Source organism: Aricia agestis, chromosome Z, assembly GCF_905147365.1.
Source record: "Aricia agestis chromosome Z, ilAriAges1.1, whole genome shotgun sequence".
Taxonomy (NCBI): domain Eukaryota; kingdom Metazoa; phylum Arthropoda; class Insecta; order Lepidoptera; family Lycaenidae; genus Aricia; species Aricia agestis.
In genome coordinates, this window is record NC_056428.1 from 29,455,279 (window position 1) to 29,470,627 (window position 15,349).

Below are 15,349 nucleotides of genomic sequence, written 5' to 3' on the forward strand. Positions count from 1 at the left end.
ATGGACTGAATGTAAAGGTGACATGTCAATAGATGCATCCGCGACGCGTGACAGTTAATCGTACAATAATTCAGTTTCGAGATAGTTTTGACTTGTATCTATCCCAACTTTACCCCAACATCTAGGATCTACTGCTTAGTATACAATCTGCTAAGACTAGGGTCTACTTGCTCCAGACTGGGTTCTAAATTGTACCTAATCGTTTGAAAACATCCTTCTCTTTCATGTATCCGAAGAACATTCTATATAATCTACTGTAAACCGTTAACCGACTATGCCAAGCTTGGGTGTCCCATCTTTATCCCGAAATTAATGGCCGCATTTAGAGACCTTTAATAATTACTTAACTTAAGTATAGTAAAAATTTACATAACTTTAGTAGAAAATGTATGGAGTTTATGTCGAATTCTTTTTTACATTAAAGTAATCATTAAATTTTTCTTATTGCGGCCTTGAGGGTAACTTTAACGCAACAATCATTGTTGTTATGTTGTTACCGATACAGTATGGGGCCCCTCCACTTTGGCTCGTGATGGACCAATACAAGCGATTTCGACGTTAAAGGCTTTCCGATCCACGCGGTACGGGCCACGCGGCCGTGACTGACAAAAACCCAAACCAAATCACACATTATGAACAAGGCTTAAGAGGCCGGGTGCCATCGAAATTCTCATACATACCTACGTAATACCAAAATCATTTTCTCATACGAAAATATTTAACATGTTTGAGTTATTTTTCAGCTTAAGGCTGGCTTCTCACGGCGTGTGATATCACAAGCCAAGCAGCGGTAGATGCCGCTGCTTGGCGGCTACATATACATACTATAATAATTTGTGATAACAGATATTATCAAATAAATGAATTACACTTAATTTAATAAAATTAGCGGCATAGATTGAAATGCAACCTAGTTGCCTAGTGAATAAAGTTGCATTTCATTAAAATTTAGTTATTTAACGAAGGGACTTAGAGCAAAATGATATCTATTATCATGTTAATAAAGTTTCATTTTACTTGAATTTTTGTCGGCGTGGCGCGGCTTGTAATACCACGCGCCGTGAGAAGGGGTGGCTCGTGCTCGCCTGTTTGCTCAAGCCGCGCCTTTGAAGTTACCGACTTTAATCGGATCGGGACGCGCCTGCACGAGCCGCGCCGCGCCACCCCTTCACACGGCGCGTGGCTCGAGCGGGCGCGGCGCGGCTCGTGGTGAAGTGGTGGAGAACGCAACCACGCCACCACTTCCTTACGGCGCGTGGCTCGAGCTGGCGCGTGATATTAAACGCGCCTGCTCGAGCCAGCCCGAGTCACCCCTCCACACGGCGCGTATTATCGCGGCTTGCGATAATACGCGCCGTGAGAAGGCACCATAAAATAGTAATTACCTAGGTTCCTGCAGAAAATTATTTTAAGCTGAAAAATAACTCAAACATGTTAAATGTTTTCGTATATGAGAAAATTATTTTGGTATTACGTATGTATGAGAATTTCGATGGCACCCGGCCTCTTAAGGTTTCATTTTGCTTTACGCCTCTGTATACGACACTATAAAGCAGTGGCAGCAGCGGTCGCTAGACCAATGTCGGTAGAAAATTAAACCTATAGCCTAAGACCTAGGCTAAAAAACAAAATGTCACTTTATGACCTAGGCCCTAGGTCATAAATAGCATTTGTTTTATTTTTTGTAGTTCGGTGGCCTCGAGGATCTGAAGGTTTCATTTAGATAAGAAAAGGGACCTCTTTGGTTGTCCATGACCGTCATCGATAATAATACACAGTTTCGTCATCATGGTGGTCATCATGGTGTATCAATATCTATCATGACTCAACGTAGAGGGGCCTTTAGAACACCATCTACCCATCAAGCAGTTGAACGTAAATGTCCAAAACATATCTTAGAATAATTATAACATGGATGGTCTAGTTAGCATTCTACTCAATTAGATGTAAGTAAAAGTGATTATCGTAAAGTCGAGAACATCCCATATTTTTGTGCAAAATACTTAATAAATATTGTCGCTGTGTACTCGGTTTATTATTTTACAAATTTTAGTAAAAATTGAATTAAAAATGTGTTTAACCTGCAGAGAAGTGCGAAAAAGTTAAGTTCGTGAAAAATATATAAATACAGAAAAAAAACGGTCAAGTGCGTGTCGTGCCACGCGCAATAATGGGGTTCCGTAGTACCGCTAGTTTTTGGTAATTTTGTATGGTCAATGAATGTACACTTATAACGTACATTTACATTACTAGCTGTTTGACCGAGCTTTGCTCGGTATCCGATGAAAATGACATTTTTTAGAAATGATTCCTAGCTAGATCGATTTATCGCCCCCGAAACCCCCTATATACTAAATTTCATGAAAATTCCAATTATATATATACAAGAATTGCTCGTGAAGATAAGATTAACAAGTAATGAAGTAACGACATCATCTCAAAGGAATTTGAACGAAAAGTTCCCTTATACTTTGCCGAATACATTTTTTTTTAATTAATATATTTTTTTTTATTATATATTTAATAAATAATGATCGACTATTACCACACTATTACTCAATAACTTAAGAAGTATTCTTAGCCGTGGTAGTTTTCCTTTTAAATTCAGCATTTTTTCTACTCCAGTGAACCGACTTCCAAAAAGGATATATTTTTTTTTTGTACGTTCAACGATTACTCCGCCGTTTGTGAACCGATTTTCAAAATTTTTATTTTGTTATTATATTAGGTTTCACTACAACCATGTTCACAAAAACAAAAGTGGTGATCTCATTTTGGGATCCATAAGTAATCGAGGGAACTCCTCAAAATTTATATGGAAACATATGGTGATTTTGGTTTTATGAGAAGCATCCTAAGCATATGCTAACAAAATGCAAGATCTTGCACCAAGGTGCAAAACCTTGCGTATGGTTCCGTAGATATTTTTTTTTATGAAATAAGGGGGCAAACGAGCAAACGGGTCACCTGATGGAAAGCAACTTCCGTCGCCCATGGACACTCGCAGCATCAGAAGAGCTGCAGGTGCGTTGCCGGCCTTTGAAGAGGGAATAGGGTAATAACGACGGACAGACAACGAAGTCTTAGTAATAGGGTCACCCTTTGGGTACGAAACCCTAAAAACAGTGCGAGCGTAGGTACCCTTTTAATACTCTTGTATTTCCTAAAGTAATAATTGTACAGTAATTAAAACCGACTTCCAAGGTAAAAACAATAATAACATCCTTATAATATGAACTAAAAAGTATTAAATAATTTTTCCTATCTAATAGTGCCTTTTTTCGAATTCGGCTAAACCTCAACAGCTATTTCTGTACTCATCTTTTTGAAGTCGGTACCAGATAGCTGAATCTTTAGTGCTCTGACAGAATATTTGAAACTTTTGGAACTGGCACCGACTTCAAAATTATGAAAATTGAGTACAGAAATAGTTGAGGTTTAGCCGAATTCGGAAAAAGGCACTATTAGATAGGAAGAATTATTTAATACTTTTTAGTTCATATTATAAGGATGTTATTATTGTTTTTACCTTGGAAGTCGGTTTTAATTTTTTGTTAAAAATAATAATTTCACTCTTTTTGGCTGCCTACTAACCATCGCGTAAGAAAATACTTCAACCCCTTAATATTATCTTAATCTTGGTAAATGTTTACAAACATACCCCAATTTATTTGACAAACTACTACAAAAGAAAGTCGACGGAGCCCCGCTACGCGGGGCTCCTATATCTGGGTGTTGTGGTCTAAGTTCCAACCTAAACTAACCTACTTTTGGACTTTCTAGATTGTATTTGTTTTTGTTAGATTGTTATTGGATTTTTTTTTGCGGGGGGCTGCGCCCCTCCGTCCCCCCACCTTCGGTATCCGTGGCTGAGTAGTTAAGTAAGACCCACTCATCACAGCCTTGAGATGCCTTAAAAATACTTCGTAAACATCAGAAAACAGATGATCTTATCTGAAGATTACGAAAAATTTCAAATGCGAATTTCTTCTAAACGGAGAGTTTACAGGGGGTGGAAACGGTAAGTAGGAGTTTTTCTGACCCAAAACAATCCTCCTTAACCCATGTCACCAACATTTAATTGACGTAGGTTCCTAAACCTTAGCCAAATTTTTCTAAGTATTTTCGCCATACTAACAAGGGTCACATTTCGGCCTGTCATTTGACAGGGGTTGATTTTTGAGAAAAGTTTATCTGAGCTTTTTTGCTTCCCTTGGCACCCCCTATTGATTGGTATAATAAAAAGGGGTGGTCATACCCCGGTTGGTTGTATTTTTGTCGTCAAAATTTTTCTAAGTATTTTCGCCATACTTAACGAGGTTCGTATAAAGGGCCTGTATCTGGCCGGGGGTTGATTTTTGAGAAAAGTTTATTTGAGCTTTCTTACTCCGCTTGGCGCCCCCTATCGATTGGTGTATTCAAAAGGGGTGGTTATAAGAGGTTGAATTTTTTCGTCGAAATTTTTTAAGTATTTTCTCCGTGCTAACGAGGGTCACAAATTTGGCCTGTCTTTCGACAGGGGTTGATTTTTGAGAAAAGTTTATCGGAGCTTTTTTGCTCCCCTTGGCGCCCCCTATCGATTGGTATATTCAAAAAGGGTGGTTATAAGAGGTTATTTGGACGAAAAATTTTTCTAAGTATTTTTTCCATAGTGCCCCGTTTCCTTCAGTCCAACCCAAATGTTGGTGTTGTGTGCCTTACGCTCTGGAGTAAAGGTTAAATTTGTTACTTATGTTCAATTTTGTGGTACTTGAAATATTATGTATTTTGAAACAACATTATGAAACAACATTAAGTATATTTTTTATATTAAAATCGCTTTGAAATATACCAAATAAATAAGGGCATAACGTGATGACTGATGATATTTTATGGTGTTGTGTGTATATTGTATCCATATACAACCATGTGAGTTGTGACATTGGTGACCCTGACATGATAGTGATGATGATGATGAATGTAATTTGCATAGTAGCATATGTTTTTAGTTCTTAAAACAACGCCTAAACCCCCAAACTTGTATCTATAAGGAATACGGAGTTCTCTTAGTATCTTCGGAACCATACTATGGTTCCGAAGATACGCAAGATTTTGAACCATTCTTAGCATATGCTTAGGATGCTTCTCATAAAACCAAAATCACCATATGTTTCCTTAAAAATTTTGAGGAGTTCCCTCGATTACTCATGGATCCCATCATCAGATCACCACTTTTGTGAAAATGGGACCAAATTGGAGTGAAACCTAATATAACAAAACAAAAATTTTGAAAATCGGTTCACAAACGGCGGAGTAGTGGTCGAACATACAAAAAAAATATCCACAGCCGAATATATAACCTCGTTTTTTGGAAGTCGGTTAAAAAGTTTAGCCGTATTTTATTGGAAATTTAATGTAGATAATTAATGTAGAAGTCACTAAAGAGATATTATAAATAATTTTCGAGTCACAAGCAAAAACCTTGAAAAAGAGACCTTTCCCCCCCTCCCCCACCGCCGGCTCATGTCCCTCCCTCGGGGACTATTAGTATTCATCTGGACACCTTTAGGAACAACTGTACCAACTTTCAAAACTACATGAATTATTCGGTCTGAATTTCTTAATTTTCCCAGGCTATGTCTAATTTTCAAAGAAATCAATAAACATTACGAACTATCACATACAATCATACTAATATTATAAATGCGAAAGATTTGTGAGTTGTATCATGCATGTGTGTTACTTCTTCGCGTCTAAACGGCTGAAGTGAAATTTGGTATGAAGTTAACAGCTGACATCCTGGACACACACATAGGCTACATTTTACTGACGACCTCTGTGGCTCAATGGTTGAGCGTGTGGCCGGTGGCGACTCAATTATTATTACTGCGTAAAACATCTCATCGGAAATCTTACTAATATATTTTTACTTTTCAGCAACGGGTAGCTGCGTAGGGCACTGGTCGCACAGCTAGTTTTGTTTTCTTAGAATGTTGATTAAACGTAATTATGCTATTACAGATGTAGGTATTTTAATGATAATAATATACAAAAGAGAATCTGCGCTTGAGTATGTTTCTTGATTGTAAAATGGAGGTACGAATGCAGATTGGATGTAGCCAATCAAACATCATCATGGTTTCCGGAAATTATACCTAATCTGCATTGAGCATTCGTCCTGACTTGATTCTAGACCACTTGTTGCGAGCACTGCAGGCAAGAGCATCTATAAATAGGTATTTATTTTCAATGCATTTATACTGTCTACTTCAAGTTCAGTACAGTGTAGAATACATAATATTATTGTACGTAAGTGAAAAAATAAGGCATTGCTATGTATTGTAATTAATACTAAGATTTTAAAACAACCTTTGTACCCAAAAGTTTTTTAATTTACAATCCATAATTTATTTAGAAAGTGCAAGTACATTGACTAATGAGTACCCCCTTACTAATAAGTAATACGTATTTACGCGATGAATACAGACAATATAATGCTAATACAAGTACTAAGTACTTACCAGGTGGTCCCAATCTCTGTTTAATTTGTTAAGTTTTAACTTTAAACTTTAAAGTGTAAAATGAATATTTTTGAATTTTTTGAATATAGTCTGTCAAGAAAGTTGAAGAAATTAAAAAGTGGCAACATCGTAGTGTCATCCCTTTCAAATCAATCTAAGAAAAAAGGGATGGTACTAGGATGTTGCCACTTTTTAATTTCTTCACTTTCTTGACAGACTAAGTAATGACTATACTTTGTCTGTCTGGCATACAACACAGATGAAGACACCTTTGAAGTGTTATGCGGTATGCCATAGTTATGCAACACCTTTGAAGTGTTATGCGGTATGCCATAGTTATGCAACACCTTTGAAGTGTTATGCGGTATGCCATAGTTATGCAACACCTATTGGCGGCTCTCGACATAGGCGAACGCGTTGGCCAACGCGTCTGCAGACGCGTTGGCCCAATGTGTAGAACGGGCGTTCGCGCGTTGGCCAACGTCTAAATACCTACGGCCAACGCGCGAACGCCCGTTCTACACATTGGGCCAACGCGTCTGCAGACGCGTTGGCCAACGCGTTCGCCTATGTCGAGAGCCGCCATTTGAAGTGTTATGCGGTATGCCATAGTTATGCAACACCTTTGAAGTGTTATGCGGTATGCCATAGTTATGCAATCCGTAATTATCTTAGTAAGGGGGCTTAAAGAACTTCATTATGTTCGTTTGAATATCTTTTATTGGTTTTTCATAAAGATTGCTGTTTCATCATTCATACAAATAAATGTATGGATTAGATTCGATCAAAGCGATGTCTTTCTCTAGCTGCCGTAGCTCTTGCTCCATTTTTGTTTTCTTCATAATTTTCGGTATTGTATCCGTGAGCATTGGCAGTTGTAGGAACGCTTTCTGCATTCGTTGCCAATTTATTTTGAGGTCCTGGAAAAGATTATGGGTTCTAGAATTTTCTGACGAAAATTGTGAGAGGCCTTTTTTAAGGTTTTTTATGGTTTTTTTTAGGGTTTGAGCCAATTAGTCAGGGAGCCCTAGAACATTTTTTTTTAATTACTAACAAGCTAATTTTTTGTGAGTAGCTTCATTTTGATAAGACAAACAACTTTTTTATTTACGAAAAATCTTGAAATTGGTAGCTAACAGAGATAGAAAGGATTTCATACTTTGATTTGATGGTCCTAAAATATGGATTGATCTATCTGTAGGACAATGTTACTCTTGAATTACATAACTATTAACCTACAAATATACAAAAAAACAGCTGCTTAGGGTTCCGTTTTAGGGTACCGTAGTCAAACAAGTTTTGTTGATTACAGAACCCTAAAACGGAACTCTAACCAGCTGATTTTTTGTATATTGGTAGGTGGTGGTGGTGGTAATGGTATGATTAGCTTGTTAGTAATCACAAAAAAAATTGTTCTAGGGCTCCCTCACTAAATGGGTGCAAAATTAACGTTTATGTGAAAAAGTCTTTCAAGCTACGTTTGTTGCATCAATTTTTTTTTTCACTTTGTAAGTGTTGTTCTTGAATGACAATAATCATTAATTGAACATGATTCAATAGATCATTAAATATTTAATACGGATTTGAGGATATAAAAATTTTATCAATTTAATACTCACTTCGAGAAGAGCCTGTCGTTCTTGCTCACTAATAAGCTTGCAAAGACTTTCCTTATGTTCCTTTTCATACCTAATTTTATCCAACTTTTTCTGAATTTTCTTATTTCGTTTCACCAAATATGTGGGCATCTGGCCAAAATCTTTTCGCAGGCAATATTCTGGTATTTCTCCTGACCCTTTCAGTTTTTTTATGTGACCATCTCTAGTGTCTACTAGTCTGCAAGTAAGTTATAGGTATATTAGATAATATTAAGTATAATATTATTATCTACATCCAGCAAAAGCTATCTTGTAATATTAGGTACTAAAATAAATAATTATTATGCGTAGCTCAGGGCCGGATTTATATTTTTTATGAGTATATAGGCCCCTTTAATTTTGCCGCCCCTATGTAAAAAACTCTGCCGCAATCCTAGGACGCTGCCGCCCTCTTCCTTAGGACGCCATAAGACGCTGGCGCCCCCCTTGGGACGTCATAGGACGCTGCTGCCCCAATGGGCCATGGCCAATGCCATGGCCTATACTAACCCAGAGCTGGCATAGGTCATAAATGTATGTCTGTTACCTACCTATTGAAGTCTTGAGTCTTGACTGAGTCTTAGCACTTAAACCGATTTTGATAAAATTACGTATTTGAAAAGATCTCGGGAAAAGACATAAATAGTTTTGATCCCGATAAAATACGGTTTATATTTTTGTCGGGATAAGACCATGTTTTTTCTCGCGCGATAAACTATTGTCGCCTATTAGGTACTTATACATACCTACATAGTTTACTATTTTATTTAAAACATAAAAAATACCTTGGCTCTACTGGTTTTGGTTTAGCCTTTATTGTTTTTTTTATATTAACAACTTTAAAATTAACGGCTGGTTTCTCAGATTTCTTGTCAGGTGGTGGTCGTTTCGGAACCGGTGGAAGGTGCTTCGTTGGTTCACATTTGTGTAGCGGCTGCTTTACTGGGTGTAAACCTTCCCCTTTCTTCAAAAATCGTTCAGGAGGCTTGAGTGGAGTCTCCGCGTAGCCAAAAGTTCGTCTCGTTAGCGGCCTTTTAGTTTGCTTTAATTCTTTCTCCAACTGAGATTCATATCTTTAAAAAATGTAGGTAACTTTTAAATTTTAAATATTAGGAAAGCGATAAAGTCTAAACTCTAAAGCAGAGGTTCCCAAACTTATTTTGTCTGCCGCCCACTTTATCGGCTGTCGCCCACTTTGGGAAAGGCTGCTATAACCTACTAGTAGATAGACGCCAAGGATAACAATATATTTCTTTTTCAAGTAGTTAGGTATAGACGGTATAGTCCTAGCATTCTCCAGTGAAGTATGATAAACAGTATATATGTTTGTACTTATGATTACCGTGTGATTACCTTGGTGTTTTTGGCGGATCTGGCGGAGGCTCATCAAGTATATGGTAAATTACCTCATTGTGGTCAATGATATGAACAATCGACATTATAAGGGTTTTTTAAATCAAATATTTAACTTAAAACTTTATAGTGCATAAAATAAAATTAATATTTGAGTAGATAATATCGAGACTGCCCCCTTGACTGACCCATAGAGAAAATTTGTAAAACGTTACTATTTGGTAACTATAGCAACGTATAAAACGTAGTGATTATATTCTCTTTGGCAACGTAGTTTAAATGGCCGTGTTAGTCGGCGTAATTTTTAGCGCATTCGCTGCAATACCTAGTTATTGCGCATGTCCAAATCATGTCATGCCATGGCAACGACAACTGTTTACGACTTGACATTTAACCCAATTACAATTTGTTGGTGGCGTTGCAATGAACAAACCAGTGGGAGAGCCATGCTTCGGCACGAATGTGCCGGCTCGACCGGAGAAATACCACGCTCTCACAGAAAACCGGCGTGAAACAGCGCTTGCGCTGTGTTTCACCGAGTGAGTGAGTTTACCGGAGGCCCAATCCCCTACCCTATTCCCTTCCCTACCTTCCCCTATTCCCTTCCCTTCCCATCCCTATCCTCCCCTGTTACCCTATTCCCTCTTAAAAGGCCGGCAACGCACCTGCATCTCTTCTGATGCTACGAGCAGTGCCGTAATTAGTCTTTTTTGCGCCCTGTGCGAGCTTCTACAACTGCGCCCTTGCTTTTTTAGATATTATTATATTATCCAAAGCAATGTAGAGGTCTATTTTACTGTTGGAATCGTGCTCTAGGGGCGCAGCGGGAACTATTATCGGGAGCAAACCGAAAAAATAATACTCCTGCCTGGTTTGGCCATTTTTGCGCCCCCCAGAGTCTACGCCCTGTGCCTGGGCACCGGTGGCACCGCCCTATTTACGGCACTGGCTACGAGAGTGTGAGAAGGAAGTTGCTTTCCATCAGGTGACTCGTTTGCTCGTTTGCCCTCTTATTTCATAAAAAAAAACAATTAAATTTTTAAATTTTTCCAAGTGATCCATATCCATATTTTCCAAAATAAAATAATCAAACACTATCATAGTGTTAAATAAATTATTTGTGCGGCTGTTAGACAATTTAGGCTTATGTATTTATGTTTAGCTTTTATTATTTTAATCAATGAGTTTCTAAAATTCTAGAGTAGCAATGTCTTACAAAAGATTCTCAGAAATGCGTAACCACTTTTTTGTTCAAAAGACAATGTCAAGTCATGTATTCGTTATGTCATTATGTATGTGAGATATGCCTGCAGGCATCTTCGAAGTGGCAACGCGTTGCTACCGTAAACTTCCAATCTAGTTACGTTAGTAACATAGAATATCATTGATTTTAATCATGTATAAACAATTAAGACGTTGTTTACGACTTGACCAGCAACTTGTTATGGCGTTGCCATGACATCTTTTGGACATGCGCAATAAAAGGTTTGTCCAAAAAAACGCCGACGAACACGGCCATTCTATTATAAAAAAAACATTCTTGATCATTGGCACAGTATAGCAATATGACATATGGGACTATTGCCATACTGTGTCATCAATGGATACATTTTTGCATAAACTTATAATATACTGTCGTATAGATCACCTGACAACCCGAAAATGCGTGACCATTTTTGATCTGTCAATGTGTGCGTGTGCTAGTGATGTATATTTTACTATCGATAGTATAGTATTTTGCTATCGATAGTTTAGTCCGTTCGAGTTATTTTACCTGAGTTTCTATAAGAAATAAATAATATGCAACTTTGACAGATTTTGTATTTCAAATTAGGTATCATACATTTTAATTGGCAAAGAAGGTGACGATTGAAAAGTAGATACACATTTTCGTTTAGATTGATTTTTCAATCGTCATTCGTCGGATATGTTATGACTTATGACATGAGATTCTTATAGGGGTAAAAAATATACACATAACACATTATAAAGTTACTTATTTATTACTCAGGTAATATAAATTATATACTCAGGTAATAGGCGCCGGCAGCCTATTCGGCAAACTTCGAAGTTCGGAAAACGGCGCCGGCAGCCATTTTGGCAACCGGCGCCGGCAGCGGAGGCACTCCCTAATACTTTTTATTATATTTCTTTTATTCATGTTTCTGTAAATATTTTGTATCCCTTTCTGTATGTCCTTTTCTAATGTTGTTAGCCAATCAAAATTAATCTTTTCAGTTTCTGTACAGTTTTGTAATAATAATAATTATGTGAAATTTTGTATAAAAGCAGCACAAATCTCCCAATAAAGCACTTCAGTTCACCACAGTATATCGAGTTTTACTCTATACTCCTCCGACCTCTAGTGAACTCTTAGAGTGACCAACCGGTCCTCTAAGACCATGCGCGCACAGGCAACTTAGTTGCTCGGCGATTTATTTGTCTCTTTCGAAAAATTAATTGCCATGTCGTCGGGGTGCGCGCACGAGAGCGACAGCAACCCGACTTTTTTCAGTTTTTTTCTTGACAGTCATCAACATGGATTTGGTCGAGACGGCTGCAGTGGTCGTTGCACTCGCTATAAAAAACCGAAGAAAGCGTCGAAAAATAGAATAATGAGTGCATCCACTATGAGCGATCGGCTGACTCTTGGGAAATTTTATACTAGTTTTATGAAATTGAGAGCATACTAGGGTAGTTGAGGAATAGGAGGAGGAAGAGGAATTTTCACGCGCAAATTTAGAGGATGCGGATGAGGAAGAGGATGCGGATGAGGAAGCGGATGAGGAAGAGGATGATAGGAAATTATAAATACTAGCCTACCCAACCCAAAAGTCTTTGTTCTGTCTGTACATAACTAGGTACATACATTACACAAAAATTAATTAAAAGACCAAACTATGAATCTAAGCCATTCTCAAAACACACACTATAAGAATCATCAAAATCGGTCCAGCAATTAAGGAGGAGTTCAGTAACTAGTCTAAGAAAATTAGTTTCAAAATCGACGATCAGACCGAATAATTCGTGTAGTTTTTTCGTGTTATTTTATTTATTTTTTATTATTTTCAGGAAGAGCCTTCCCCCCCCTCCAACACCGCCGGCTCTTGTCCCACCCTCGGAGACTTTTAGTATCTGGACACCTATAGGAACAACTGTACCAACTTTCAAAACTACACGAATTATTCGGTCTGATTTCCTTAATTTTCCCAGGTTAAACATACACAACAACGCACACAAAAAAAAAGATGAGTGAATTATACAATTCTCTGGCTCTGGCGTGTGCGTTGCCATGATTGGATACGCGATGCGCATGTGCAGTGAAATTCCTCATAAATTCCTCTTAAATTTTGAGGAAGCGATAGCGGAAGAGGATTTTTTATTTTTATTTATGAGGATGCGGTAACGGTTGAGGAACCCAAAATATTGCGGAACTTCCTCATTATGAGGAAGCGGAAGCAACCCTAGAGCATACCCAAAAAAAATTTTTAGTTACTTTAGACTGAGTGTCGAAAGTTTCGATGAACTGTGCAGAATCTTACTAGATTGACAGTTTACGGCAGCAACGCGTTGCCACTTCGACGATGTCTGCAGGCATATCTGACCTACATAATGACACAATAACAATATTATGAATTGACATTGTCTTTTGAGCTATCAAGTGGTTACGCATTTCTGAGAATATTTTGTAAGACGTTGCTATTGCTACTCTAGTATTTTAGAAACTCATTGCTGCAAGTACACACAAACTCACGCAGCGGCAGTCGAGTGGCAACTGGCCACACAGAAAAACAATAGAATTTTGTTGTTAAAAGTAGTCTACTAAAGGTCATTTTTCCGAAAACATTTCCTCGATTTATTTACCAAAGCTGCGTGAGTAATATACATCACTTGGTTGCAAGATTAATTTACTTTATGATTGCAATCTGTTCTATGAGGTTAAACACTTAGAAACACGTTAATTTGTCCGGGAACCGGGACCCGGCTGCCGAACCATATCCCGGTATAGCTGACATGCGCAATATACCGGGACCCAGTATGCTTGACAGACAAGGGTTTGCAAATACCGAAAGGGCATAAAAACGATTGACGACTTTTGACAACCTGTCAAATAAAAGTTGTTACAATTTTCATTAGATTGCCTCTCTCTTTTCATCTTGTTATAATTCCATAAAGGATTTTCTTCTCTCTCGCACTCTTTGTTGGTCTAAGCATTATAAGTTTATGCATTTTTGTATATTTGCAATAGTTTATTATTATATCCTCTTTGTGTTTGCATGTTTCACAAATAAATCGGCCAAGTGCGAGTCGGACTCGCGCACGAAGGGTTCCGTAATAAAGAGCAAAATTAGGCCTAAAATTGTGTTTTTTTTATGGGAATTTAATTTTTTATTGGAACGAAGTTCCTTATCGTTAAGGTGCCCATACACGGGACAATTTGTCGTTTCGATCGATCGTCAAGAAAATCGTCCAATCGATCTTTTGAACGAATCGTTTGCGATATTGCTACACACGTACAATTCAGGGCTGTAGCTAGAGTCAAATTTGAGGTAGGGCAGCGTCGGTTACAGGTAGGGCGGAAGCAAAAAAAATCGGTCAAGTGCGAGTCGGATTCGTGCACGAAGGGTTTCGTACCGTTATAGATAAAAAATAGGCCAAAATCGTGTTTTTTGTAATTGAGCCCCCTTTAAATATAAATGTTATTTTAATTGTATTATTAATTAAGTGATTTCGCAAAAATGTCCAGTGCCTACTGTGGCCATTAATATCAATATGCAGCAAAAAAGGCCAAAAAACACGAATCCTTAATGATAAAAAAAAGATGTACTTAGTACTGCAGTGTGCGAGTCCACGTTTTCAACTTTAACTGCAATTAATAGGCCTCAAAGACTGTCAATGGGTCACGAAAGAAGGGCTGGTATAGTATTTCTGGCCTTTAAAAAAAAAAGAACAAAAAAAGTTGATCTGAACGAAGTTCTGCGCATTTTTAATAATATGGCGAATCGTAGAATTCAGCTGTTTTAAATATTTTATGTTATTTTATTATTAATTATTATTTTAATAAGTTTGCAGAAACAATAATAATCTAAATATATTTTTAGTCGTATCTATTGACTCGTATCACCTAACCCAACAATTAATTATTATTTCCTCACTCTTACTCACACGTGGATCGCTACATCCAGAAGTTTAACCATATTGTTCGCTTGTTCTTCGTAATTGAGGATTTAATAATATGTAGTTCTTAGATTATAGTGCTCATGCTTTGTCACAGAATTTTTTTAAGTATCTAAGAATAACTATTGAATGAATTGAATACATCATTGACCTAGAGATAAATCAAAACAACAAATACTAAAAACAAAATAAAATTAATATTTAAGATTATAATTAAATGGACGCATCGCTTCATGTAATCGTGATTCAAATGCCATCTATACACAGAACAAAGAATTATTATCGACGACTTCTGTGGCCCAATGGTTGGGCGTGTGGCAGCTTAATCCGGGGGACGCGGGTTCGAATCCTGCCAATGGAACAAAAAGTTTTTAACCCTTCGTGCGCGGGTCCGACTCGCACTTGGCCGATTATTGGTATTTTTAAGGTAGGGCATTGTGATTTTAAGGTAGGGCATTGCCCCACTATGCCCCCCCCCTAGCTACGGCCCTGGTACAATTATTTGTCGTTCGAGTTTAACATCAAGGAGATAAATCGTTACGATAATTGTCCCGTGTATGGCCACCTTTAAAGCGTCAAAGTATAATGCGGGCTGATCCATAAACTTTACGACAGTATATTATTATAAGTTTAAGGGCTGATCATGATAACCACAAGTTGCAAGTTGCAACAATGTTTTTT

At 37.7% G+C, this 15,349-nt stretch overlaps 1 protein-coding gene across 1 annotated transcript; it reads right to left on the reverse strand.

Annotated features, from left to right (window-relative positions):
- Window positions 1–7,202: 7,202 nt before the first annotated feature.
- LOC121738891 (enkurin) lies at window positions 7,203–9,683 on the reverse strand. The gene is made up of 4 exons (XM_042131156.1): window positions 9,491–9,683; window positions 8,923–9,210; window positions 8,120–8,336; window positions 7,203–7,420 (listed from the first exon to the last, which is right to left on the reverse strand). Exons 1-4 carry the CDS (start codon window positions 9,574–9,576, stop codon window positions 7,250–7,252), a joined length of 762 nt encoding a protein of 253 aa, XP_041987090.1. The 5' UTR covers window positions 9,577–9,683; the 3' UTR covers window positions 7,203–7,249.
- Between the last annotated feature and the right edge of the window lie 5,666 nt (window positions 9,684–15,349).

Excerpts from the sequence above, each read along its gene's own strand:
- LOC121738891 (XM_042131156.1), bottom strand. The coding sequence starts at position 9,576 with ATGTCGATTGTTCATATCATTGACCACAATGAGGTAATTTACCATATA. Across the intron at positions 9,211-9,490 it reads GATCCGCCAAAAACACCAAG|ATATGAATCTCAGTTGGAGA; the intron begins GTAATCACACGG and ends CATTTTTTAAAG. Across the intron at positions 8,337-8,922 it reads CCAAAACCAGTAGAGCCAAG|ACTAGTAGACACTAGAGATG; the intron begins GTATTTTTTATG and ends ACTTACTTGCAG.